General features: G+C 36.5%; 1 protein-coding gene across 1 annotated transcript in view; it reads right to left on the minus strand.

The window, feature by feature from the left end:
* Nucleotides 1-11064: 11064 nt before the first annotated feature.
* The window catches only part of GABRP (gamma-aminobutyric acid type A receptor subunit pi), a 32138-nt gene continuing 26634 nt past the window's right edge, over nt 11065-16568 (minus strand). The window contains exons 8-10 of the mRNA XM_026668413.2: nt 15425-15577; nt 13454-13647; nt 11065-12546 (exon numbers count right to left, since the gene is read on the minus strand). Of these exons, the coding sequence (XP_026524198.1) occupies nt 12241-12546; nt 13454-13647; nt 15425-15577 (653 nt within the window). The 3' untranslated portion in view covers nt 11065-12240. The remainder of the gene's footprint in view (nt 12547-13453; nt 13648-15424; nt 15578-16568) is intronic.

A 16568-nucleotide genomic window follows, 5' to 3' on the forward strand; every position in this document is an offset into this window, starting at 1 on the left:
CACACAGAGAGAGAGAGAGAGAGACAGAGAGACTTATACTAGATATTTATTGCAAAAACAACACAATTCTGAGCAGTTCAAAATATGGGACACACGGAAATCTAGCAAAACTATATATGAGGTTTTCCAGGTGCTATCATAATTTACATAATATGCAATATTTTATAGCTAATTTCATACCCAAATTATGTCTTTGTAAATGGCCTTAGTCACTAAGCCTACCTGACAGGAAATTGTGGCCATAGGAACATTGTGGTTTGAAACATAACATTGTATGTTATCATATCAGGGCACATTTTTATTACTGTAGCACAATGACTGTGCAGCATATGTTAGTAAGTAATTGTTATATATCAACTTATATATATATCAACAGAGCATACAAAACATTTGCTAGACCAATACTCCAATACAGTTCATCAGTCTGGAACCCACATTACGTATCTGATATTAGCACAATTGAGAAAGTCCAGAAATATTTCACAAGAAGAGTTCTCCACTCTCTACTGCGTTGTAGAATACCTTATGCCACCAGACTTGAAATTCTAGAACTAGAAAACCTTGAATTACGCCGTCTTCGGTCTGACTTAAGCATGGTATATAAAATCATACATTGCAATGTCCTACCTGTCAATGAATACTTCAGCTTCAACCATAACAACACAAGAGCACACAATAGATACAAACTCAAAGTAAACCGCACCAAACTTGATTGCAGGAAATACGACTTCAGCAATAGAGTGGTCAATGTCTGGAATACTCTACCCGACTCTGTAGTTTCTTCCCCAAACCCCAAAAACTTTAACCTTAGACTGTCTACTATTGACCTCACCCCTTTCCTAAGAGGTCTGTAGGGAGCGTGCATAAGCGCACCAACGTGCCTACCGTCCCTGTCCTATTGTTTCTCTTATTCTTTTATTTTTCTTATATGTACCCATTTCATGTATTCACAACTATGTATACACTTATACTTATTATCTTGTAAACAATTGGCAAATCAAATAAATAAATAAATAAACTTTTCTGATCTGGAAGCTTTCAAGTATATTGGACCTTTGCCCCTACTGACAAGGAAATACTAGAGTTGAAGACCAACATATCTGGCCGTGATATGAAACCATTGCACCTTGCAGAAAAGCCTACATTATTCCATAGTTGTTTATTTTCATACCTCAATGCAGAACTGTACTATATCCTCTTTGAGATGCCTCCCAAAGAGCTTGTCAAATTATTTGGAATTCTGTGAAGAAATTATGCTGGTTGCTAAAAAAGAATAAATCATTTGCACATCAAGCTATAAAGTTGGCAGCGGATTAATAATTCATCTGTCCATTCAGTTATCGTTTTGTTTTTTCCCACATGCCATTAAGATGCATGCAGAGATTTTCTTCTGATATAATAAAATAAACTTCAACCTATTGTGTGGTGTAATTAATTCTGCCTCACACCGTAAGGAACTTCAGAGATCTTATTTTTCAGAATTAATCAAACTATATACCATCCCTTTGTCTAGGGCCTCAACCTTTCTACTTCAGAATTCTCCCTATGTGGCCCTTGAAAGATAGTCTGGCCATAATTACTGAAAATTAGTGATGGTGTTTCTTCCATTTTTAAAGTCAGAAATAGATGGAAACTAGGATATGTCCCAAAAGAGATAACATTTAGAACAAAACTATCTAAGCCATCCAAAGCTTCCCTTTAGCCAGCTTTTTTAATATAAAGACTGATGTAACAATCTTCTTAATCTATTGCAAACATGTACAGTTTTGTATGATTGTTCCACCAACAAAAGCCCTTGGTCCTATAACTGGCCTTCTGAAAGTTTGCGTATCCCAGCTTAAAATAATTTCTACCAAAAATGAATCATGACATACAGGTAGTCCTCAACTTACAATCACAATTGAGCCCCAAATTTCCATTGCTAAGTGAGGCAGTTGATAAGTGAAATTTGTCCCCTTTGGGATGTCTTTTTGCTGCGATTCTTAAACGAATCACTTCAGTTAAGTGAATCATGTGGTTCTTAAGTTTAGTGAATTCGGCTTCCCCCGTTGACTGCTTGTCGGAAGGTTGCAGATGGTAGTCACATGACCCAGGACAATGCAACTGTCAGAAATACATACCAGTTGCCGAGCGCCTGAGTTTTGATCATGTGATCATGGAGATGCTGCGACGGTTGTGTGAAAATCAGTCATAAGTCACTTTTTTCTATGCTGCTGCAACTTTGGTCACTAAACAAATGGTTGTAAGTCAAGGACTACCTGTACTTGCTTTTGTATTTGCTTATAACTATCTTCTGTTTTCTACAAATGGGGGAATATATAGAAATACTAATATTTATCCTAGGAATTAGATAATGTTAGCAAAAAAAATGTGACCAGCCATGTGATGTGGTTGCAAAGAAAGCAAATGTTCCATTTTAAGCTGCATCAGAAAAAAAAACTAATTTCCAAATTAGAGGAAATAGTTGTTTCCACTCTATTCTGCTTTGGTCATATTGCATTTTGTGTCCAATTCTGGGCCCTTCGTTTATGGATTGGAGGAAGAAAATAATGAGATCAGGGAACTAGGAACTTAAGCCCAGTGAAGATAAAGGGAAGAAACTGGCTGTAATTAAAAGGACAAAGGAAAAATATGATAACACTTTTTCTTTAAAAAAAAAACACCATATATTTTCTGAAAATATATGATATAAAAAGCAGCCCAGATCTTCTCTTCCATACTCAGATGGTCATAGGATAATGGATTTAAGTTACAGGAGGGCAAATACTTATTCACAAGCTGTAAGGAGCTTGAACTGGAACCAATTATCCCCAAAAATGTTGAACTCTTTTTCACTGGAAGAGCTAAATTCTAGGACCGCCTAGTTCTAAACAGCATCATGATCTTTTAAAAATACCCTATATGTCTTTGGATCTATGAATTATGATGGCTTTATTGTAAAGAAGTATCCTGTTAAAGTGACTATGTCTATATGTCACATGGTAGCAATATGCCATGCTGTGGCATCGTTCTACCTTTGATTCCCAGGTATTAGCACAATTGAGAAAGTCCAGAAATATTTCACAAGAAGAGTTCTCCACTCCTCTACTCATTGTAGAATACCTTATGCCACCAGACTTGAAATTCTAGAACTAGAAAACCTTGAATTACGCCGTCTTCGGTCTGACTTAAACATGGTATATAAAATCATACATTGCAATGTCCTACCTGTCAATGAATACTTCAGCTTCAACCATAACAACACGAGCACACAATAGATACAAACTCAAAGTTAACCGCACCAAACTTGATTGCAGGAAATACGACTTCAGCAATAGAGTGGTCAATGTCTGGAATACTCTACCCGACTCTGTAGTTTCTTCCCCAAACCCCAAAAACTTTAACCTTAGACTGTCTACTATTGACCTCACCCCTTTCCTAAGAGGTCTGTAGGGGGCGTGCATAAGCGCACCAACGTGCCTACCGTCCCTGTCCTATTGTTTCTCTTATTCTTTTATTTTTCTTATATGTACCCATTTCATGTATTCACAACTATGTATACACTTATACTTATTATCTTGTAAACAATTGGCAAATCAAATAAATAAATAAATAATAAATAAATTTCAAGAGAATATTTTGAAGAAAATCTCTTAAGGTGATCCTGAAGATCCTGAAGTTGAAAAAACTTACCAAAATTTTGCCTTCTTTTCTTTTAGTGTTTTTGCTTTGCCTTAGTGCCACTGTAAACATTTTGAACAGGATTTCTCATTGTGACTGTAAACTGTAAACATTTAATGTTTATTTAATAATGCTTATTTAATATGATTGCCATAATTTTTATTGTCCTGGATGGAACTTCATGTTTTGGAAGAATAAGAACCAGACAAGAGAGTGACAATGCAAAATGGAGAAGATAGTGTCACCTATATATATTGGACCAAAATTGTCTATCTTTTTCCATTGTGTGGGGATAGTTCTTCTATAAGCTGAATTAATTCAAGAATTATATTTCAATGTTCATAATTGAATGAAAGTATAGGGAACCCTGTTGCCAGTGTTTTAGAGACTGCACTCAAATGTTAGTGATATGATCTGGGTATCACAGGAAAAGCAGTTCAAAGTCACACATTGCACCTCCCTGTTTATGGGAATTTTTATTTGAGAAAATGTCAGCGAAAAAGCAAATAATGAACCTTCTAGAATTATAAACCTGGAAGAGATAGCATTTGCGGCAATACTTTTAGACAGTAGTATTCTCCAGCTTTTTGACTGATAAAGGGCTGTAAGGTGAGGTTAATTGGAGTTACTGTCCAAAACATCTGGAAGACATCAGATTAGCAATCCTAGTTTTAGATAACTCAAGATGACAATTTATTCTCTCATCAGATCAAAACCTGCACTGACACTTATAGATTGTACATCTATCTCAATCTCAATGATAGTATACAATGATTGCAGGTTGCTCTGTTGTACACAGACTGAGTCTCCGGGGTATCCAATTAAACATTTAAACTGTCAATGAAAGTATACATTAAATACCATTCCTTTCCTGCATTACAGGAAGTCCTCAATTACAAACATTTATTTAGTGACCATTTGAAGTTACAATGGCACTGAAAAACTGATTTATGACCATTTTTCATTTATGAGTGTTGCAGCATCTCCATGGTCATGTGACCAATATTGGACATTTGGCAACTGGCATGTATTTATGACAGTTGCATTGTCCTGGGGTCATATGATCACCATTTATAATCTTCCCAGCTGGTTTCCAACAAGTAAAGTCAATGGAGGAAGCCAGATTTGCTTAATGACTGCATGATTCCCTTAACACGGTTGTCAAACTGGTGGCCCGCAGGCCAAATGTGTCACACACAGGCCACGCCCACCTCAGCTCCGCGAAGGGGAAAAACTGTGATACATCATGTGATGGCAACATGACACTGCGAGTTTGACACCTGCGCTTTAACAACTGGAGTGATTTGCTTAACAACAATGGCAAAAAAAGGTTATAAAATAGGGCAAGAATCACTTAACAAGCGCCTTAGAAATTTTAGGCTGAGTTGTGGTCATAAATCGAGGACAACCTGTACAGGATCCTTTTTGCTTCAATCAATGTTTCTATCCTTTCTGTATGTGAACTTTAGAACAGGAAGATGTTATTGCAAGGTTTTCCCTCAGATTCATAGACACTCGGCAGCAATTTACCCTTCCTTTTAAGGGATCATGGATCTCTCTAAATGTGATGTTTTCCCCATCCAATTTGAACAGTGAATACAGAAACGATTCTCTTTGTCCAACTTGCAGACTGCTTTTCTGTGTACATCATTCTGGACAGCAGCCAGACTGATTTAATATTGTCTCAGCTTGATAATTTGTGGGCCCAAAGCATAATTTAAAACAGCATGGTCCATAGTTATCTTCTTAGCTACAATGACACCAGGTGGAAAAGGGTTGAACAAGTTGCAGTAAATTACCAGGACAGCTATATCCAGTAGGGATTCATCCCTTTGGATTGAAATCAGAAGATGCAAGACAATGTCACATTCCAGTTGTTTTTGAAACAGGTTGACAGAAGAACTATAGGCTTTTAAAATTATATTAGCACCAGATTTCTCCTGGTACCAAGGTGTGGAGATTGAACTTGCATTGTTACTTACCAGCTATACAGCCCCGGTGGCATCAGTATTACAAGCAAAGCACAGTTTCTGCTTTGTTGCATCTTAAATAACAGCTTTTCTAGGTTCTAGTCTGGGAAAGGAACGATTCCCACTCATTCATGGTTGGCTTGTTGTCCTTCATAACAGTGCTTCCAGTATATGCAATCAAGCTATACACCCATTAAAGAAATCTCATGGCTTGAAATTGAATTGAATACCTTATTTGGCCAACTGGGATTACACAAGGAATTTGTCTCTGGTGCAGAAGCTCTCAAGTGTGCTTGCAAAGCAACAGAATCATCATCATCATCATCCCAGAAAGGGGTAGTAAAGAATATAATATGAAGGATAAATAATACTACAGCCGTACAACATGGGCAAATATACATAAGCCATTAGACAGCACTGTGAGAAGAGCAACAAAGATGATTAGGGGACAAGAGGCTAAAACATGACAAATGGTTGCAGGAACTGGGTATGTCTAGTTTAATGAAAAGAAGGACTAGGGGAGACATGATAGCAGGGTTCCAATATCTCAGGGGCTTCCACAAAGAAGAGGGAATCAAGCTATTCTCCAAAACACCTGAGGGCAGGACAAGAAACCATGGGTGGAAACTAATCAAGGAGAGAAGCAACTTAGAACTAAGGAGACATTTCCTGACAGAACAATTAATCAGTGGAACAACTTGCCTCCAGAAGTTGTGAATGCTCCAACACTGGAAGTTTTTAAGAAGATGTTGGATAACCATTTGTCTGAATTGATGTAGGGTTTCCTGCCTAAGCAGGGGGGTTGGACTAGAAGACCTCCAAGGTCCCTTCCAACTTGTTATTCTATTCTACTCTATTGACTCACACAATATGCAGGTCTTCTAGGGAAGGCAGGCTGGTTGCAATCATTCTTTCTGCAGTCTTAATTTTCATTGAAGCCTGTACTTGTCCTGTTTGCCTGCTGTACCAAACTAAACAGTTACAGAAGTACAAATAAAAGACTCAATAATTCCTCTGTAAAACTATAACAACAGTCAGAACATTTTGAATTGACAGAGGAAGAACAGTCTTTGTTGTGCCTTTTTAATTATGGTTCTAATGTTAGGTATCTATTTCAAGTCCTGGGAGATTATAGAACCCCAAAACTAAATAATTATTGTTTTATTTTCCCCACCAATAATCCCTGTAATTTGGGGTCACAGAGGATTAAGAGAATACTACCTACAAAGCATATGAAAGAGAAGGCCAGAAGAAATGTCTTTACAACACATGACATTAACAGGTCATAGTGAATACATGATACATAAATCTCAACTTCTTTTTTCTTCATTGGTTCTTCCTTATTTTTTGGGAAATAATCGTAAATACTACAATGTATGTTTTATAGCACTGGATTTTCTCTCATTTATGTTTTCAAGTTCAAAAGATGGCCTTATTGATTCCAAGCAATATTTTGATTTTTGTTCTAGTGGTAAAATATTTCTGTCAATCATCTCAACAGCCTATTACCAACATCCAACCTAGACAACTAGTAATCTCAGGAAGTAGATAACAAAGTTTCTATACATTAGAACATTCTAGTTTAGCTAAAAGACAGAAAAGTAAAATTATAGTTCTTTTCAATATTCTGTGGAAAACAATTAAAATATATAAAGTGGGTTATTAAAATATGTAAAATTTATAATTTAATTATAAGATTACAAAGCTTTATAGTCTAATAACTCTGGTGTATTTTGCATAACAGTGAACAATTGCTTTCTTAAAGCACACAGCAGAATCATTTACTTGATGCTGGAGATTAAGTTAATTATGGATCCCTTGGCTTTGACTAATGGTTTTAATAATCACATTACTGTAAAATTAACTTATTCCTTACTATGCTTATAGCACTAATGATGAGAATTATAAAATTTATGCATCTTCAAAGTAAAATTGGCATGGAAAGCTGCCTCTAAATACAGCAGCTCCTTGGAGAACATTTAATGGATATCCAATCACTTCTGATTCTTCTCTCATTTATCCTCACCACTCGTTTACTAATTTCTTCTGCTTCTAAAATCTCATGGCAATTACTAGTTTGCAAGCTAAAGTATGAACTGTTTTTCTCAGAAGATGTACAACACATTTTACTTGTAACCAAAATGCTTGGATTTGGGAAAGGTCATGCAGGGGTAAAAATAGGCATAGCATTGATTCCCATGTCATCATCAGGAAAGGAGAATTTGAGTCACGTGAAGACATTGTAAAATGATAAGAGGTACTGCTTCCATTTTTTCCCCAGGAATATTCATGGACAATTCAGTTTTCTAATAATTCTGTTAGTTTCCCATACTGATACCTTTCTGTCATGCACACAAGATGATTTCATTGTGACCATAAAAGCAATAACACTCCAACTTGATCAGTAGAAATATCATTTTGGGAGGAAACACAACTGGTGCAAAAAGACATAACGCATGGAATTTGTAGGGATAATTCCTACCACTATTGATTTTATTAATTTTACTGAAATTTCTTGTTCTTCCACATTAGGATTACCGGACTTGGAATTTGTTTGATTGGTTATTTCTGTAAAAGAAAATACACAGATGGGAATGAGTATATGCATGAACATCTCTAACCCTGAATCTCGTGTGGTACAATCATTTCTACTCAAATGTAGTTACTGACATATTAGAGAATATGCTTTTGGCCATACTGGTAAAAAAAAGCATTACGAAAATGAGTAGCAATTGTTATATTGTTAAATAACAATGGAAATAATAGCAAAATAGGTCACTTCCTGTTACACATTACACTATGTTTGTGGAAAGGATGGGGAAGCCATATGAATTATCAATTTTGCTTGTTCTTTGTTCCTCTTATCCCCAATTGAAAATTTGATTAGGCCTTGAATTGATGATTAGGTCAATCAGCAGAGTCAGATTTTAAGATACTTCCAGAAGACCAAAAGGATGGGTGTCAGTGGTGGGATTTAATTTTTTTTACTACCGGTTCTGTAGGCGTGGCTTGGTGGGTGTGGTTTGGTGGGCGTGGCAGGGGGAGGATACTGTAAAATCTCCATTCCCACCCCACTCCAGGTGAAAGATACTGTAAACAGTATGTCTCTTCTGCCATGGCAATTGAAGTAGGCCAATTGGGGCGAGACGGTTCTTTAGATACACTGGTCCCATGCCATAAAGAGCTTTAAAGGTGGTAAGCAACACCTTGAATTGGACCCAGAAGCATACTGGCAACCAATGCAGCTCATGCAGCTGCAATATTATGTGCACCAGCTCCAGGGACTCTTTGTACTTCTGCATTCTGCATCAATTGTAGAAATATACTCTTCAAAGGTAACCCCATTGCAGCAGTCCCAAATTCTTTTGTAGAGGTTAGTTATCCCTTCTAATGGGTCTGGTCCTTGTTAATAGCAATAACACTTATATACCACTTCACAGTGCTTTACAATATTCTAAGAGGTTTACAGTATCAGTGTATTGCCCCCAACAATCTGGGTCCTCATTTTACCGACCTCAGAAGGCTGGAAGGCTGAGTCAACTTTGAGCCAGTGAGACTCAAATGGCCGAGCTGCTGGTAGCCAGCAATCAGCAGAAGTAGCCTGCAGTACTGCATTCTAACCACTGCGTCACCACAGCTCTGAATATCTTATGGGAGGATCAAGCCAGTGCTCACAAAACCCCATATTCACAATATTTCAAAATAAATTTTGTATATTTTTTTTAAATTTTGTTGGAAAAAATTAAAATCTTGAGAGAGAATCAAATTTGGGTGAACAGTAAATTTCAGAAGATCATTTGCAAGATTCCCTCCTTTTTAAAATTATTATTTTGCTATCACTCTACTATTGTATAAGATTATGAAGTGGCACAAAAAAATTTTTAGATAGTTTACGGCAGCATTAATGGATCACAACATTTAATTCCATGTAAAGATCATCCTGAATTCTAAGCAAAAGGAACAAGATCTTGATAGAGGAATAAATCAGATTTGGATGAAAATATGTGTGTGTCTGTTTGCCAGACTTTGGGGGTTTGATTTTGACTAATTGGAAGGTGCATTTTAATTCCATTTGGCTATTTTCATTTTTAGCACTTAGCACTAGCATTGTTTCAAATACCCTGGGTACTTACATTGTTCCAGAATACTATTATCTTGTTTTAGCTTCACGGAGAGAAATTATCTCATAGAGTAAATGAAATTTCTTATGACAACTCTCTTTAGAAGACAAAACAACAAATATCTCCAATAAAAGTTGATTCACATTGTTATCAGTAAAAGTGATGCTTCTCCATCAACACATTCATGAAACACATTCCTCTGGAACTGCAGTGCCTTTACATGAATTGTTTAGGAAATTGCATTTGTATTCATTTCCTTCCTTCCACTTGTGATATTATATTAAGCTTGAGATTATTTTGTATTATGCTACATGACATGGTGGCATTTGGCATGTGACTAATAAAGCTATATTTTAACATTAAAAATTACTTTGACATATAAATTAATGTCAAGCTTTGTTGATTGACATACACAACACACACACACAACCACACACTGAAGTCTTGCTAGATTTGAATAAATTCTGTCTAAATAAAAGTTGGACAATGAAACAAAAACCATGTAGAGCTCCATGCCAGTCCCTGGTCTTGAAGAATGTGAGATAGTGTTACTCAGGGTTGGATGGTCAGCCACCAATGAAAATGACTTGAGTTGGCTTTGTCAGCTGTGTGTTATTACTGGACCTGTTTACTATTGGATCATTTTCAAACAGGCACTTTTGATCTTCACAGTGGATTGTAAGGAAATGGTTCGATAAAATGTTATTACAGAAAAAATCCACAATGTTCCCTATGTTTAACTCTCTTGGTAGGAAGAATAGTCAGAAAAGTTTGAACCAATCACAGAGTAAACATCTGTTAGAGAAACTGATATGTAGCCTACAAGTTCTCCACCACCCCATCTGGAAACTATATTCGGTCATTTCAGGAAGTTAATAATCAGCCAGCTTATTTCTAATCACATTTGGAAATGTTCAAACTTACTACTTTATGGATATTCAAGACCTTCAAAACAATTGGCTTAATTGGACTACTGGTGAGTTTATTTTGTTTGGATTTAATGAATTTTAAACAAAGATTTATGAACTAAAAATAATATACAATTGACAAAAAGAAAAAAATAGGTAAAAGACTATTGGAAGAAGTATATTTTTGTTTATAATGTTAAAAGAGGGTGAAAAGTTATATTAACTTATCCTCAGTGCAATGAAATTTGGAAACCATTTCTTTATTATTTTCTTTGTTGATATTTTTTCTTTTTACTTTTTTTCTCATTACTTTTTTTTTCTTTCTAGTTTAGTTTGTATTAGGTTTTACTATACTTGCTAAAAGCTTCAATAATATTTTTTTTAAAGAAATACTCTACAGTGCCCAGTTGCCCTATTTTGGGTTGACAGAAATGCAAAAAACATACTTAGCTACCTGCTTCATTACTTAAAATTCTGTATATCAATATTAAACATATTTGCAGAATGAATGTAGTTAAGTGACTGGAGAATCTTTGGTGGGCTAGAGAGTTTTTGAAATCAAGTAACCCCATCCATTATTTTATATGGGAAGCATCTGTTAATTTTTTCACTGCACAATATGCGGTACATTTCTTGAATTAGACATTGGTCAGTTTAATGATTAATCACCACAGTAAATGGCTTAGAATTTTATCCAATGTGAGCCTATATTAAATATACAATAGATATCAATTTTTGGATCCTATTTATGGCATAGCACCAGATAATTTGTTATTATTATCTCTTTACTGAAAAAAATATCAATTGATTTTAGAAGAAATATTCTGACACACAAACTGGAATTTCTTCTCCTTGGACAAGTCACAATTGGCATTATGTTTTATTGGCTTTTCAGAAAGCAAATAGGATCTGCAATGGGCAGATATGAGTGAAGAATCTTGCATTAAATAATGGGGCTTAACTCTTGATCTTGTTGCAATCCAGGCTTCATTGGGTCCCCAATATCTGTTATTTTCACTGGAAAAGAATTTCCATTTGTGCCAACCGTGATCTCTCTCCTCATGATAGAAAGAGCAAGCATGAGGAACCAATTGCAATTGTAGATCATCAGTTAATTTGTCATATCCCCCACAACACTAAACTCTGGTCTAAACTAGACTTCTTATATCTATAAGCTGTAAGATACAAGAAGGATGTATTAGCTAATTTGGACATGGTTCAGAGAACAATCCTATGACCTTTAATCAGAAACAAATCTTCATTGGTACTTAACATACATGTGAAAAGGAATATTTCAAAAACTGGATTATTCCTGGCCCATAGTCTGTGACTCTTGCTCTTCTCTACCTAAGGACAGGGACATCATTCTTTGGACCATATCGAAAATATGGCAGATACATTTTGACATGGGGGGGAGGAATCAAAACAGACAAGCCATCTACCCAAGCCTCTTGTTGACAGGTTCTTAAGAACATTCATTTCCCTTTCATATTTGCTACATCCATGAAACATCTATATAAATTGAAAGTAAAATCCTGAAATCCATTTTCAATCCCTCTTCTACACAGAAAAGGCACTTTTCTAGAAAATCAAATAATAGCCCCAGTATAACAGATTGACTAGTATGAAAAAAAAAGGAAATAACCATTTCGAATAGCAATCAATTTTGCTTGGATTTTGAATTGTAAAATAGCTGGTGAGTCTCTGAAGTTTGTTCTTCAAGATGTATTGAATTTTATCCTTTGGGCTCAAAGGTAAGCTGTTGCAAGAGGCATTATCAATAGGGACAAAATTTATTTTTTGATTGAAACTGGAAGTGAGTGATGTATTGAATATATCGATGGTGGTTTTATTTTCAGTTTCTCTGGTGGCATCTTTTGTAGAAGTCTAGAATAGACCAGAGTTACAGTTAGATGACAGAGATATGTCGTGACCTAGAAAATTCAAAATTTAAAAAAGCAGTTATAAAGAACAGACATTTAATATAACTGCTGCTAACGTAACCTCACTTTGGGATTTTAACAAACAATATAAATCTTAGCAAAAGCCAAATTCTGATTTACCACTACTAAGGCCAGAAGGGCCAAATAATAACAGCAATAGCAACAACAACAACCATAATAATAATAATAATAATAATAATAATAATAATAATAATAATAATAATAATAATAGTGCCTGGTATTCAATCAACATATTCTAAATATAAACATAATTTTGGGAATCTCTAGCTCAGGGGTGTCAAACTCAGTTTCATTGAGGGCCTCATTAAGGGTTGTGTTGTGTTTGATCTCGGGCTGGGGTGGGTGTGCCCAGGGGTGGGTGTGGCCAGCTCAACATTCCTGTTGGGGGTGCCTGTGATGGCCTGAGTGCTCTGCCAGTGAAAACAGGCTCTTGTGCCCTCCCGAGTTCCGTTTTCACTGTCAGAGGGTTGCAGGAAAACACAGCTTAGGAGCCCGTTTTCTCTGGCAGAAGCACCGCAGGCCAATTGTTCACAGTTTCTAGGGTGGCCCCACAGGCCAGATCTAATACCCCGCAGGCTGGATCCAGCCTCGGGGCCTTGAGTTTGACACCCCTCCTTTCCTGAATAAAATTAATTCTTGTAATACCACAAGCGGCATATTTTTTAGTTGTTGCTCACAAAAACATGCCATGATCCTCTAGCTAATTCTGCTTGAACTCTGGAACCAGACAGTAATGAAGGGAGGGTAGCCTTGGCTATCTAGCTATCCACACATTCATCCATCCACTGAAAATGGTTGTTTACTACATAATCGGACTGAACAAGGTTTACCTTCTGGGTCTCGTTAGCCGCATGTTTCTGTGATGTGATGTAATGCACTACTGCATATTCCACCAATGCCCCAAATATAAAGCTGAAGCAGATGCCCAGGTAAATGTCAATGGCTTTTATGAAACCATTGGCATTTGTCATTGACTTTCGGGACCCCATCATCAAAGTTGTCATTGAGAGAACTGTGGTTACACCTGGAAAATTCAGTCATATATTTTTAAAAACAAAAAAATTGAACATGAAATACTTTTGGTTTTTGTCTGAAATTTGACACAACAGATGGTGCTTCCATGGGTACCTTTTTTGTGAGAAGCCATGGATAATCATAAACATCTGGTAGTTTCTGACAAGTGAGAATACTTTCTGTCTTTGTTTTTTACGGCCATATTGTCTCATCAAAAACTTTTGATGATAGCAGAAAACAACCATGTAACCAAATAGATTTTCCCCATAGCATTTACACTGTGGAAGTGGGAAGGATTAAAATCTCCATTCAAACTGTGACACTGTCAAGAAATAAAATATCTCTTTTTTCTTTCTTTCTTTCTTTCTTTCTTTCTTTCTTTCTTTCTTTCTTTCTTTCTTTCTTTCTTTCTTTCTTTCTTCTTTCTCTCTCTTTTTCTCTCTTTCTTTCTTTTTCCATCTTTCTGTCATCTTTCTATGTATCTTTCCATCTTTTTATCCATCCAATCAGTCCATTCTAACATCCAGCCTTCAAGGAACATTCAAATTATTTTCAAGTGTAATGCAAAAGGTCTTGCAATAAGTATAGCATGTGCGAGGGGTACTATTGAATCTTATTCCTTTATGAAGGAGAAGGATATCCTAGAACAATATTTTCTTTATAGTACAGAAATCATTAATGGTGAGCAATAATGTAGTGATGGCCAATACATATTTTGTGAAATTTGATGTTTTCAGAGAGTTGAGCCACTATTATTAATCCTCTCCTTGAGAAATATCTGATAATGAAGATAGTGTAAAATATAAATACATATTATCCCCAGGGGTGGGATTCAAATTTTTAACAACCAGTTCTGTGGGCGTGGCTTAGGTGGTGGGCATGGCTTTGTGGTCATGTGACTGGATGGATATGGCTTTGGTAGTCATGTTATTGACTGGGTGTGGCCAACTCAATATCACTCACATCGAGGCACGCATCTCCTCCCCTGGCCTCTCATGACTGTGGGGATGCTGCAACAATCGTAAGTGTAAAAAATGGTCATAAGTCATTATTTTCAGTGCCATTGTAACTTTGAATGGTCACTCACCCCACACAAGCAAAGTACCAGCAAAGGAGGGGAAAAAAACTCCAGAGAAGTTCCTGAGGCAGGAAGTCTAGTCTTGCCAAGAATGTAATAAAAGTTAAATGGAGAGGCAGTTTCTGTAAGCAACACCAGAATGTTTCCTTCCTGTCTTCCTTACAGGATTAGGCCAGTAATTTCTTCTAACAACCAGTTCTCCGAACTGCTTAGAATGTTAACAACCGGTTCTAGCGAATAGGTGCAAACCTGTAGAATCCCACCCGATTATCCCGTATTCTGATGTTCGTAAGATTGACATGCAAGGATATTTTACATTTTACATTTTTCATTTGATACAGCTTTTTAAAATACCTGTAATATCCAATAAGTTATAGCTTATGAGATTCTACATATAAACCATGCCAAAATCAAAATGATCAGGTGATGCCAAACAAAACAAATCATGCAAATAATATCAATTTACATTCCAGACACAAAGTCAAATAATGAATGCATCTACAATGTCCCATCCAAAATTTGAGAAAGTTGGAAACTCCATCAATATGAAATTGTGGTGGCTATTCATTTAATTCTAGACATTTTGGTTGCATAATGTTTTAATTCTTGCATTTAACATAATCTGTGTTTTTATTTAAGCAAAGTTTTCCTCAGCCCGCCCCTCATCTTTGCCTCCATAAAACAAGTGTGTCTTTTTCATGTCACTCACCAATACACGTTCTTGCAGGAACTGAATCCAGGGTGATCCAGAAAGAAACCCAAGACAAAATGACAAGCAGACTGCTTGGCACATAAGTCTCCAGAATAAAATAAAGGATATTTCTCTTGAGCTCAAATTGCAGGACCAGCCTTGGATAAATGCCTGGTCCAAGAAAGAAAAGAATAGAATAAATTCTTATACTGTTCTTTCAGAGAAGGAAATGATGTGCTACTTCTCACTAGGCACTAGATTACTCCAAAGCTCCTTGTCACATGATAATAATATAAAGTAGTGTCAGGCTGAGCATATGATTTTGACAGGGAAAGAAACAGAGAAAGAAACAGAGAAAGCAGGGCAGAACTATTTCATATTCCTTGGCTTTGCCAGCACTGGTTTTCTTCTTGTAAATGATGAGTAAAATGAGAGGAGGGTTTTGAAGACCATTCAACAAATCTCCCCTTTACCTTGCAGAGGAACCCTTGCCTGTCACACTGAGATGTCCATGACAGCCAGTTAGCTTAGAAATAGCTTAGAGATTGTCATCGTAACAGCCATGCAACCAGGATAGAACAGAAGACTTGTAGACCTATTCCCTACAGGTCCTAAAAGGTAGGATTAGCCTTAAGATTAGCCTTATTATCAGTGCTGTTTTCAGCAAGGCATGTCAAGCAAGAAAAGGTGACACGTCACAAGCAAACCAAGGGGCTCACTAAATTTGGATGCCCAGAATGGAGTCCTTCCTGCATGCTGCATTCACTGCAATATTCACCTCTGAATCACATAGGTTACAAGTGGGAGAGTTCCTCCACAAGAGGCGGTGAAGCACCAGATAGAGGTATCCTCAACATATGATCACAATTGAGCCCAAAATTTATGTCTTTAAGTGAGAAATTTGCTAAGTGAGTTTTGCCCCATTTTACAACTTTTCTTGCCATTTCATTTGTTCAGTGAATCACTGCAGTTCTTAAATTAGAGACACAGTTGTTAAGTGAATCTAGTTTCTCCATTGACTTTGCTTATCAGAAGGTCACAAAAGGGGATCAGGTGACACCGGGACACTGCAACCATCGTAAATGTGAGACACTTGTCAAGCATTTGGATGTAAATTACGTGACCATGGGGATGCTGCAATGGTGGTCATAAGGGTGAAAAA

Source organism: Notechis scutatus, chromosome 1, assembly GCF_049901735.1.
Source record: "Notechis scutatus isolate UNSWTSFEM ecotype Mainland chromosome 1, rNotScu1.2, whole genome shotgun sequence".
NCBI lineage: Eukaryota > Metazoa > Chordata > Lepidosauria > Squamata > Elapidae > Notechis > Notechis scutatus.